Source organism: Mirounga leonina, unplaced genomic scaffold, assembly GCF_011800145.1.
Source record: "Mirounga leonina isolate KUSES-001 unplaced genomic scaffold, KU_Mleo_1.0 Mir_115, whole genome shotgun sequence".
Taxonomy (NCBI): Eukaryota; Metazoa; Chordata; class Mammalia; order Carnivora; family Phocidae; genus Mirounga; species Mirounga leonina.
Window position 1 is genome coordinate 45,011,351 of NW_023270268.1, and position 12,810 is coordinate 45,024,160.

At 44.1% G+C, this 12,810-nt stretch overlaps 1 protein-coding gene across 1 annotated transcript in view; it reads right to left on the reverse strand.

Annotated features, from left to right (window-relative positions):
• Window positions 1-12,219, reverse strand: part of ERICH6 (glutamate rich 6) — a 31,598-nt gene extending 19,379 nt beyond the window's left edge. Inside the window, exons 1-6 of the mRNA XM_034988551.1 lie at window positions 11,651-12,219; window positions 10,828-10,885; window positions 6,271-6,362; window positions 3,046-3,108; window positions 2,729-2,784; window positions 2,521-2,637 (exon numbers count right to left, since the gene is read on the reverse strand). Of these exons, the coding sequence (XP_034844442.1) occupies window positions 2,521-2,637; window positions 2,729-2,784; window positions 3,046-3,108; window positions 6,271-6,362; window positions 10,828-10,885; window positions 11,651-12,053 (789 nt within the window). The 5' untranslated portion in view covers window positions 12,054-12,219. The remainder of the gene's footprint in view (window positions 1-2,520; window positions 2,638-2,728; window positions 2,785-3,045; window positions 3,109-6,270; window positions 6,363-10,827; window positions 10,886-11,650) is intronic.
• Window positions 12,220-12,810: the final 591 nt, after the last annotated feature.

Sequence of the window (12,810 nt, forward strand, 5' to 3'; positions counted from 1 at the left end):
AGAAGGCACCAAGCCAGCAAGATCTGTATATTCCAGTAATGAGACATTATTTCTATTCAAGGGCTGGGGAGGCCTGAAGAGGCAGGGGTGGTGTTTTCAGGGCCTCTGTCTGGTTCACCAGAGCGCAGCTGAGCCCATCAGGAGCTTGTGGGTCCTTAGGATGCTTCCTCAGTGAAGAAAGAAAGTTGCACAAATGACTTTACTGTTGACATCAGAGTCCCTTGTGGGGGAGGGGGATTACAGTGTGTGACTAGATGCAGGAGACAAAGGATAACACACATGAGCCCCAGGTTGGGGCTCTGAATTCTCCTGTCTGTGCGGTGACGGTAATTCAGAAGGGGTGTGGGAGGCCAGGGGAAGCAACAGGAGACTTGGAGTTAGGGGCTCAAGGGTTGAGACACTATGGCCATGTGAGTGGCCTGAGGTCACCACTGTGACTGCAGGGGCTCCTGGGCAGGCAAGCAGCCAAGTCTCAGCATAGGCCTCCAGGAGAAACCCACCTCATGCGTAACTCGTGTGTGACTCGCAGGTCATGAACACTACCAGGCCAGCTGTATCTGCCATTCTCTGGGACCGGCAAAATGGCCACCGTGGGGCCAAAGGGTGGCTGAAGTGGCCAGTGCAGCCAGGCCTTCACCACTCTGGAGTGATGGCCACTATCTTGAGGCTACTGAAACTACCTGATAGGGGCGCCTGGGTGGCTCAGTTGTTAAGCATCTGCCTTCGGCTCAGGTCATGATCCCAGGGTCCTGGGATTGAGCCCCACATTGGGGTCCCTGCTCCGCAGGAAGCCTGCTTCTCCCTCTCCCACTCCCCCTGCTTGTGTTCCCTCTCTCGCTGTGTCTCTCTCTGTCAAATAAATAAAATCTTAAAAAAAAAAAGAAACAAACAAACTACCTGATAATCAGTACTGCACATGGCTGAAAGCGGAACCATGGGTCGAGGGGGGCGGGTAAAGACCTGCCCTGGAGAGATGGTGGTGAAACATCTAGTTTGCCTCCCAGGTGACAGGACAAAAAGAGAGTGTGGTGAGGCCAGGCCATTTCCCTACCAGGGTCTTGGTAATTAGCTCCTCAGCCCACAGTCCCTTCACCCCTTCACCTGCAGGGGAAGCAAGGCGGGGATGCTTTCGAAGACCATGAGTGGGGCCGGAATCTGCACCCAAAGAGGGCGCAGCTGGAGAGGAGAGCGGGCAGGCCAGCTACAGCTGCCCTTGTCAAAGCCCCGTGTAAGCGGGCCTGAAAGAGCTGCCCAAGATCTGGGGGCCAGCGCAGGGACAACTCCCGTGAAAGAAAGGCCACCAGGCTTTCCTCATGTTCAGGACCATCTCTGGGTGTCAGCAGAAGAAAACTCCAGACACTTCCTTGGGTACAAGCTTTTGTGGTTCAGAAAGAGGAAGGAGCTATGTTTGAATAAAGAATTTCAGCCTGAAGAGTCTAAAGGGTGACTCTAAAGTTTAGAAAAACCAGGACAAATACAAGCAGCAAATACTGACTGATGTTACATTACGTGGCATATTTAGACTTGTATAGTTTAATGCACTGCCCGAGGCGGCCCTGAGCAGCACGGGGGTGCGCCCACCCAACATCCCCAGCAACCCCGCACACACACCTGCCACAGGCCGCCTCCCACGATTGCTGGCTCTTATTTCCAGGGAGTAAGCCTGTACCTTTAGCGTACCCCGAAGGAAATAATGAAGGGGGTTCTGATCTGGGGAGTGTGCAGCTCTCTCGACATGGCCAGGCCATCTGAGTTTGGAAATAATCCTACCACCAATCAGTCCCTCACAGCTCTGGTACAGCGGGACGGTGTGCGGTCCTGTTGGAATTAGGAGGGCGGCTCTTCCCTTGCCCATCAGGCAGAGGCATTAATCGGTCACTTAAGATGATCAAGTATGGCAAACATTCACCTTTGTTTCCAGCCCTTGTGGCCACTGTCATGGGATGAATCATGTCCCCTGAAAAGATATATTGAAGTCCCAACCCCTGGTACCTGGGAATGGGGCCTTATGTAGAAGTGGGGTCTTTGCAGATGTCATCAAGTGAGGATGAGGTGATCAGATCATAATCCAACATGACTGGTGTCCTTGGAGAAGAGGGACACTGGGATACAGACCCACAGAGAATGCCGGGACAGCTGAGGCGGACATAGGAGTGGAGCAGGCACAAGCCAAGGAAGGCCAGGGTTCGATGGCCCCGCCAGAAGCGAGGAAGAGGCAAGGAAAGATGCTCCCCTAGAGGCTGGACTGGCTGACACATTGACTTTGAACTTCCAGCCTTCGGAACCGTGAGACAACAAGTTGCTGTGGTTTTAGGCCGCCCACTGGGCGGTACTTTGTTCTAGCAGCCCCAGCAGAGGGACAGAGCCACCCTAAGCGCTGTTCCAGGGAAAAGAGCTCTTTGCCTGTTTTTGTTTTTTAAAGTATGTTCATGTCTTCTGTGCAAATCATCGTGTGGCTTATTACATCATTCATTAATAAACAAAATTTCAAAATTTTAAAATAATATGAATTAAAATCACCTTGAAGTTAATGCCTAAATTGGAACTCTCTTGTTTGAATGTCAGAATGGACGGTGGCCCGATGCTAGGCAATGTTCTCAGAGATGGCTCAAACAGGGTTATGAAGTCTTCTTTAAACTACGTTTTTAGAAAGAGAGAGAATTGAAGTTTGAATAAATGATATTTACCATGAACACTGTGTACTATTGGACTGATAAACATTTCTTACCTCCAGCTCACATAAAATACTCAGTCTTTGCTCTTTTGGATTAATTACCCATTTTTCTGAAGAGAAAAGCATCAATAAAGTTTAAAACCTTCTTAACAGGGTCTTCTACTTTCTCGCCACCTACCACCCATCTCAAACGCACACACACACACACACACACACAGTTACAATGCCCTGAAACCTTTTCACCACCTCCTCACATAGATTCTTAGGGGAGGGCTTTTTGAGAGGGGGCGGGCACTGTCCCCGTTAAAGCTGGTTTCCCAATGGCAGTTTGCCTTCGTGGGCAAAGGGAAGGTCTCCAAACATCCATTTACCTCTTAACTTAGAAGCCAGATTTTCATGGTCAGGTTCTTTAATTACAGAGGATGCTTTCTTCCCTGTAAAATGAGTGTACATTCGTCATCAATCCTGACAAAGTAGGAAGGAAGTTTAATGTAAAAGAAAATATGCCCTTTGGAAAAACAAATATGCTTATTTGTGTTTGTTTTACCTCTTACTTTTTTTTGCCTTTTCCAAATAACTTTTTATCGACAGTGGGGAACAGAGGAAAGCCACCACTGATGGATCACATTTAAAAATGTTTCCCTGTTCCTTTCTGGTCCTAGACTACTACAGAGACACACACTGTACTTGATTATAAACATGGTTTGCAGACTCTTTTGTTTTCTGCTTTTTTAAAGTACTACTTTGTCTATCTTATGTCTGTTATTCTGTAAAAGACTTTTCAGGTCAAAGGGTGCTGGGGGTTCTCCTTTAAGACACTGAACTCAACCATGAGGATTATTCCCTGCCCAGATTCCACGGCAGTACTGGAAATGGGGAAGGTGACCATCAGCAACTTCGAATAAATGTCTAGAAGATTTAAACGGATAGAACTGGAACGATGAAAACCAACCAGATCAACCTACAATGGGACAGAGGTAAGGGGAGGGAGCTGGCCCATTTGCTCACAGAGCCGGGGCCAGCAAGGACTGCTGTTGGAGAAAGAAGTGGGCTTCAGAAAATGATGCACTTCCTATGTGAAGTATCTGAAAAAAATTTTAAATATGTTTTAGGCATTTTGTCCAACAGAAATACCAGCACAGGTATAAAAAAATGAATGCACCAAGGTTTTTATTAAGGCATTTAGTTGTTAAGGGGAAGAGCTCAAAACATCCAACCCAACTCTGAAATATCTAGCAATCAGTTTTATTACATAACCCACAATAACTGTATAAAAGGGAATACTATGCTGTTGTTTCAATGAATTAGATCAATCTTTCATGACATAGAAAGATGTCCATGATGCACTGCTAAGTAAAAAAGCTCAAGAAGAGAGAAAGTTGCCATTACTCAGAGGAAATGTTAATTGTTTTGTAGACTTTCAATGTACAAACTATTAGAATTAATAAGGAATTTCACCAAGGGGCAGGTCAGATACAAGATTAATATATAGAAATCAGTAATTTTCCTATGCATTGACAAAAATTAGAAAACATAACAGGAGGGGTGCCTGGGTGGCTCAGTCATTAAGCGTCTGCCTTTGGCTCAGGTCATGATCCCAGAGTCCTGGGATCGAGCCCCGCATCGGGCTCCCTGCTCCGCGGGAAGCCTGCTTCTCCCTCTCCCACTCCCCCTGCTTGTGTTCCCTCTCTCGCTGTCTCTCTGTCAGATAAATAAATAAAATCTTAAAAAAAAAAAAAAGAAAGAAAACATAACAGGAAAAAGGTGTCCAATTGTTACATCAGTACAAGACTATAAAATACCTAGGAATAAACTAGGAAGAGCTGCATGAATCCTTTATGGGGAAAAAAACCCCCACAAAACTATGGAAGAAGATCTGAAAGAAATGGAGAGGCACACGTAGGCTCACTAGGTTCCTGCTTGGTTCAGACTGAGAGGCCATCAGATGAGGTGGCCCTAACACCTTCCTTGGTAGCCTAGGTAAGCAAACCAAGATCTGTTCCAGTCAATTCCTGTAAATGCCTCAAGGTTAAGAACAGCCAACCGGGAACAGCCAACTAGGCTTCCCAAATAACTCAAGCCCATAAGCTAGCCAATCAAAAAATTTCCTTGTTCTGCTCCGGTGTCTTCTCTGTAAGAACCTCTCCCCTCGTGGGTGCCTGGGTAGCTCAGTTGGTTAAGCAACTGCCTTTGGCTCAGGTCATGATCCTGGAGTCCCGGGATCGAGTCCCACATCAGGCTCCCTGCTTGGCAGGGAGTCTGCTTCTCCCTCTGACCCTCCTCCCTCTCATGCTCTCTGTCTCTCATTGTCTCTCTCGCAAATAAATAAAATCTTAAGAAAAAAAAAACAAAAAAAGAACCTCTCCCCTCTCTCTTGTCTGGGGAGCGCTCCTAACTATCTCCTGTTGGGCACTGCTCTGTTTCAATCCATGTTTGCTCAAACTCAGAAATCTGAAAATGCCTCAGTTTGTTTTTTAACACTGCTAAGCCAGGGCAACAAATCAACTTGTCACATTCCATTGAAAAATCCCATCAGAGTTACATTGTGCAGATTAATTTGGGAATTATTAACATCTTTTTAGTATTTGGTCCATTTTTATGTTTAGATTGTGTCACTCTTCTGTGCAAACTCTCTAGTGTCTTTCCACTTCATTCCCACTGAAAAAGATCTGGTCCTCAATTGTGCCTTTGACCCTCTCCCCTCAGATTCTCCTCCCACTTACTTCGCTGCAGCCACATGTTTTGGGAGGAGGCACGCGCTAGTCCGAGTGCCTGGAATCATCTTTCCCCAGGGATCATCCTGGCTCAGTCTCTCGCATCCTTGAGGTCTTTGCTCAAGAATTTTAGCTTCTCAGTGAAGATTTCCCTCAGCACCCCATGTAACCTTGCACCCTTCCCACCCAACATCTCCTGTCCTTTCCTCTGCTTTTTCTCCTTAGCACGTCTATAGCCTAATGTACTACATATTTGCTTATTTTGTGTATTATCTATCTCACCACTCCCCACACCTTCCACACTTTAATACCAGATCACTGAGACAGGGGTTTTGTTTTGTTTTGTTTTTTTTCATTGCCATTTCCCTAAAACAGGGCTTGGACTATGATGGGTGCTTGGCATGTGGTAGGTGCTCAATAAGCATCTGATGAATAAGTGACATAATATAAAATAGAAAAGTTCAAAGGAAGGGCTATTCATAATTCCTTATACTGAGATAAATTAAAATTTTTACTTTTATATTACATATTTCTTAATGGTCGACATTTAGAAACAGCATGCATGTTGCTTAATAAAAAAATGAAGCTTTGTATCAAAACGTAAAGGCAGATTATTTCTTGATGTGAACATAAACGTTGGCATTTATCACAGGTTAGGTGCCAAAGAGTTTAAAGATTTCATCTCATTTTGATCTTCCTAACAATTCTGTGATGGAAGTATTATTCTTATTACCAGCACATGAAGAGCCTGAGACTCTGTGGGGCAAAGGTCAGTTTGTGTTGGGCTGGGATTCAAACCTGGCTCTCCCGCCACCTCCAGCCACGCTCTTTCCAGTGTGCAAGCCTATCGCCCAGCAAAAGCTAAGAAATCAAACTACTCACTCCTATGCCTTTTGCCAGAAAATTCTTGAAGCCAGCTTTCTTCTGTTTGTACTGATGTTGGGATTCCTGGATACAGAGTGTGATACATAGTCCTGAAGTTTAGACAAAGAGTTAGTTTTGAGTATACCTATAGAGTTGTTAGCAGTTCTTCCAAATATAGCACATTTTAACAGTCAAATAATGCACGTACATAGAAGATTCTGGTTTCTATTTTCTTTGAAATATTTTCTTCCATTCTTATGTCTCAGTAAAGTCAGGCAGCGTGTTTTCATCGTAGGGAAAGTACTCCTAAGTCCCCGAGGCTCCCAATATCGCATTGCCCCGCCCCGGGGAATAAAGCACTACCACTATATCTGGGCATGTGTGTTGGCGGCGGTGGTGATGGTGTGTGTGTTTAAGCATTTACTTGAATTTAAATGAGACATTTTGTTCATTTTATTTATTTAAGTAATTTCTACATCCAACATGGGGCTCGAACTCACGACTCTGAGATCAAGAGTTCTATGCTCCTCCAACTGAGCCAGCCAGGTGCCCCAATTAAATAGCTTAAAAATAATCCAAAAAATTTTTTAAGAGGTTTGAAGTTAAATGCATTGTAATCAAACAATTTGTATTCTTTCTACAAGTAGTTCAGTTACTTGAGTTATCACTGACATGATAGGAAGGCAGAAATTTATTGATTTTTACTAGTTAAAATGACTGTTACCAGTAACAAGTAAATAATATCTATTGCTTCAAGTTCCTTTGCCTCTTTGAATTTCAGTTTTTTGTAATAATTTGCTGGATCTTCTAAAATTATCAAATCTTTTCAAATAATTGAGTCAATTTTAGGTTGTCACTTTTTTTCCCCCCCATCATTCTTAGTTCTCTTATGTCTCTACCTTCCTTTTTGGATGCTTGGTTCCTTGGCATGTTGCATCAGTGGGGTGTTATAATTCTGAAATGACTGTGTCTTGTAATAAGTGATGAATAACTCTGCCAAAGCCACCTGTGCAAGTCTCTGGGGGAGTCCTGTTTATGTCACCTCCCAGAGAAACAAGTTATAGGGACCAAGGGTCTATTAAAGAGCAATCCCTACACAACATTTAATGTTTGGATTTTTTCCCCCAGTTCAATGGTTAGCAAAATCAATACATTATTCATCAAGGTCTCTTTGCCTTTCTTAAACCAACCCCAAAGATTGTTTCTGAAATTCTGTGTAAAGATGGCAGGTGACTGAGGATAACAAAATTAACATTTACTGAGAACTTACTATGTAGTAGTACCTTCACAGTAGTTGCCTTACTCACATTATTTCATTCATATTAACAAAAACTAATTAAGGCTTGTATTAATAGTCCCTTTCTCTAGGCAAGGAAACTGAGGCTCTAGGGAACTTCTGAAACATTGCATGGGGCAGATGGAGATGGGGTCCGGATCTGTTTGGCTTCAAAACCTGTGTTTCTCCACATTCATCTGCCATCTACAGCTGGCCCCATTTTCAACCAGAATAGTAATGGGGCAATTCAAAATAGAAGGTGAGCCAGGATTGGTTGCATTTTTATGACTTTTTAAGAACAGATTTCCTTAAAAACACAGTCTCACCAAATTCACCAGAGAATGCTTAGAAATATAAAGGAAGCATCTTCTTAGGGAGATTTATGAGGAGAAATTAAGAGTTTGATCAAGTAAAGAGATGTTCCCATATATTAGGAAGTTCAGGTCAAGATGGCAGTTGAGCACCCAATTCCCTTCCTTTCCAAGATCTTACTGCAGTAACAAATACAAACAAACAAATACAAAAATAGCCCTTTAAAATAAGAAAGGTGTCATCAGTAGACAAGTAATATTGAAGTCCTTAAAGAATGAAAATAAATGGCTTTCATTTGATGGAAAACCAGAGTGGAGAACACCACAGCTCCAGACAAAAGAGGTAAGTCAAATTCTTCTGGGAAGTTCCTAGCTCAGACTCAACCAAGTGCAGCGAGGAGGGAGCTGGGGACTACCATCGGCGGAGTTAAAGAAGTCAACTCAAAGCAACTGGGCAGGCAGGCAGGCCCCCTTCTTCTCCCCTGACACAGGGCAGTTGTTTTTATTTCCAGATGAAGCCCACAGAACTGCTTCCTACAAAGAGTGGGCAGCCTCTCTGAGGAGGCTTTAGGTCTGAAAGAGAAGCAGAGCACAGTATGAGGTTCCAGAGGACCTGCCCAATAGACCTGGATGAGAAAGGAGGAAGGGACATTCCATCCAGAAATGAAATGCATGAAGAACTCCAACCACAGAGTGACGTGTCCTTATCTAGTAATAGTGGAGCATCCAGCTTGCCTGCTTCCTGCAGACACTCCACAAGAGGCTGGCTCTGATATCTCCCCATCCACCCACATAGAACTCGCAGCCAACCTTCCAGGCAAGCCCTGTGAGGAACTACTCAGCTGCAGAACGACGCCATTTTGGCCACCTACTGGCCATTCATTTATAAATACAAATTGATAACCAAGGATTGCCAGTCACCTAAGGGCAATCAATAGTACGGAAGAGAAGCACCAAGATAAAGAGAACTAACCCTGAAAAAAAAGAACCTTGGTATAAGAGTACTCTCAAAAGAGAGTTAAAAGCAACCACTATTTGAAAAGCAAAAGAGAATAAGATCTGGCTCCTCGAAATGACAAAAATGAATACCAAAATAAAATTTTTGCTCAAGGGCTGCATATTATATAAACACCCCAAATCTTGAAGATATCCAAGAGGCCCAACAGCTATCTAGTAGGAGTCCTAAAGGAAAGGACAGAGACAAATGAAGGAAGTACTCACGTATCATCACTAGTGTCTGAGAATCAGAACGATTAGCAATACTGGGTACTAGAAGGCAAAGAAGCAATGTCTTCAGAGCTCTGAGGAAAAGGGTTTTAAATGTATTCTTCTATGCCAGGTTATATTATTAATTAAGTATGAGGGTAAAATGAAGAAATCTTCAGACAGGCAAAAATTCAGAAGTCTGACTACTCATGAGATCTGCATGAGAGAATTACCTGAGGAGTTTCTCCAGCCAAGAGAAAAGGAACAGAAGAAAGCAAGTAATATAGGAATCAAGAAAGTGTGACCACTGCACCCAACTCAGGAAAACTGAAGACAATTAAAAACAACTGAGAGTTGAAAAGTTCTCCTTTTAGGAGCCAAGTTTTACTGACAAAGGATTTGGGTTTTGTTTTGTTTTTTTTTGTGTGTGCACGAATCCAATCACATTATTGGGTTCTTAGCATGAAATTATATTGTTGATTGGTTTTCAATTTTTAGACTTAACCTGTACTGAGTTAATTATGATTATAAAACATAATATGAACATAACAAACCTTGGCAGAGTAAAATGACTTTATATGAATATATATTACACATTAATATAGTTTGTTATAAAATGTATATAATTTGTTGTTAATTAGAGGAGGAAGGGGTGAAAGGATAGTGTGTTAACTTTCATAATAAGAGTTAATAGGTAGTCACTAAAGTTGATAAATTTGATAGTAGAGGCTTAAATACCTTAAAGTCCTAAAGGCTAGAAAAATTAAAAATAACATAATTACCAAAAATGAAGAGGAGGGAAATAGTATGAGTTATATTCCTCATCTTTCATGGGTGGGAAGCCCATAATTATGTCAAAAATGGATAAATCAGGGAATGAAAATATGCTATTTAAAATTATATTGAAGGGGCACCTCATTGGCCAAAGTCAGTAGAGCCTGCAACTCTTGATCTCGAGGTTGTGAGTTCAAGCCCCACGTTGGGTGAAGAGATTACTTAAAAATAAAATCTTTAAAAAAATAAAAATAAAATTATATTAGAAACAAACCGTTAATAATATGTTAACTGATGAGTGGGAGTGTGGGGATGAAGGGCATGGAGATTGTGGGGATGAAGAAGGGCATGGAGATTTTTTATTTTATACCTTTGTATACTTCAATATTTTAACCATGTACACATTATTTTTTTCTTAAAAAGTTGAATTAAAAGGATAAATAAAAATATAAAAATGGGACAGAACAATCCTCCTGATGCTTAGGAATTTAAAAGTTGCTTGTAAAAGCAAAGCTTAGGTGAACAGTAATTCAAGATTGTGGACTCAGGTTTGGTGTGAGATTTCAGGGAAGATTTATAAAGATGTTCCAAAAGGTATTTCTCTGGAGTCTTCCTGTGCTTGAAGGCTAATAGCAATAACAACAATAAGAGAGAGAGAAAAAAAAGACCACAATTTCCAGTCTCCTTCACAGAAGGTGTCTATAATCACGGTCTCATTTAGCCAATAGAGACCTATGTCCTAAACATTCAGAGCCCTTGCTATTGCCCACCTGGCAGGGTGTTATTATTTCACGTTATATTAAGAGGACATGCCATCTCTGCAGGTAGATGGACAGGTACCTGCTCTCTATCTCCAAAGTGTCTAACAGTATGATTTTTTTTAAAAACCTTTTTGAATAAATTAGTTGTAAGTGCTCTGGATTATTTTACTCTACTTCCAGACATGTTTATCCAAGAGGTAAACATCATAAGCTTCCAACAATAATATGAAAACAAAACATTTCTTACCTATCTAAATTCATTCCAGACAAGTCTTTTCTAAATGTCTGAAATATTTTAGGAAAACCTGTTGAATGAAACATTAAAAAATTCAGCCACTCCTTCTAAATCAGTGGTTCCCAAAAGAACAATTTCTGCTCGCCCCCCGCCCGCCACGAGACGTTTGGCAACGTCTAAAGACATTTTTGATTATCGTAGAGTGGGGGCTAATGGCATAGTCCCCGCTAGAGGCTAGGGATGCTACAAAACAGCTATCATGCAGAGGACAGCCCCCTCCCACCCTCTGCCCAACAAAGAAGGTTCCTGAGAGAAATGTCAATACTGGGAGGTTGAGAATCCTACTCTAAATAACTGTTCTGCGTCTCTTTTTAAAGGAAGTGACTAAAGTGGTTTTAGCACAGGAACTTAAACACAAAAATGAGTTTTTCGCAGGATTGTCTTAGTAGCACAACACTGAAGGCACTAGTCTTCCAGGAGCGTGCGTGTGCGTGTGTGCGCGCGTGAAAGAGAGAGGAGAATGGGGGTGGGGAGAGAGAACACAGTCACGGCGTGAATGCACACAGGACTACTACAAATGCGCTCCGTATGGCACTACCCAAGCTTCCAGTTTCGCCAAGCGTTTCAACGAGGTCCGCAATTGCGAGCCTTCACAAAGGCTCAGCCAAGATCTCAATGCCTTTGACAGAAGGGCCGGAGGTAGACCGCGTTGTGTGTGGAGTGGAGCAAGTATTTAGAAACCAGACGCGCCAAGAGACCAAGGCTCTGGAGTCGCGGGACCAGCGGCCCCTAGGGCCCGGGAAGCCCTAGAGGAAGGGGCGGGCAGGGGCTGTACTTTTCTGGGAGGACGTGCTCCACTGTGAGCTCCAGCTCCGGGTCTCGCTCCACGACGGGCTCGACGTCTGGCTGAGCGGCGGGGTCGGGCTCAGGCTGGGGCTGACGATGCTGGCTAAGCGGGGAAGGAAGGGCTCCGAATTTTCGCCATTGCTGTCACGGACGTCCACAACCTTCCAGAAGTACTCATCGCTGAACGTCCTGTGGACCTCCACCTTCTCCTCCGCGTCGCGGGCCTCCTCCTCCTCCTCTTCCTCCTCTTCCTCCTCCTCCATCACCTCTTCCTCCTCCACCCCCTCCTCCGTCTCTACCAACACCTCCTCTTCCTCCTCCTCCTCTTCCTCCTGCCTGTCCTCCTCCTTCTCGGGCTTTCTGAAGCTGCGACGCGAGTACAAGTTGGCCATGGCTGGCGGGGAGCTGGGGGTAGGCCGCTAGCGCAGGGGCCGGCGCGGCCGCCGTTCCGGGCCTGGGAGCATGCGCGCTATTGTGCGTCTGTCTCCCCGGGCAACGGCCCGCCGCGCGCCTCCAGGCCCCTGGGATTTAAAGCGGCAGGACCGCGGGGCGGGGAGAGGAGCGGCGGGGCAGAGAGCTGCTCGGGAGCTTTCTCACCTGCTTTCCCCTGGCAGCCTGTGGCGAACTGACCTCCCTTTCCTCTCAGCTCCTTTGAAGCGTGTTTGTTTGAGTGGGGTAGGGAGAGCCACTACTAGCGACACGGTGAGGCCGCTTGGTACTGTTGATGCTGGACTTTGGTTTTTGAGTAGACACATGCTGGAACTTACGATAAAACTTTATTACAAAAACAGGCGCCGGCCTTTGGGTCGCAGTTTGCTGATTTGATTTTTTAATCGATTTGATCTCGATTAATGAGATTTGGGGTGCCCCTTAAATTTTGTGCCCGAGATGGGTGCCTCGCTCTAGACCCAGTCATGCTTGTTGCAAGGCTTGAGGCATCTGGCTACTCTATAAGTACCACCTGTGTCTTTCCGGGGGGCTTTGTTTTCAGTTCATTGTATTTTTTGGTAAAATACCTGTATACACACAAGGAGGTAGACAATATAGGTAAGGGACATCCGTTTACTTACCACCTAGACTGGAATATTCATCTTCACTGTAGAGTTCAGCTTCCTTTTAAAGGCCTCTTAAGTCTGAGAAATGTTCCTG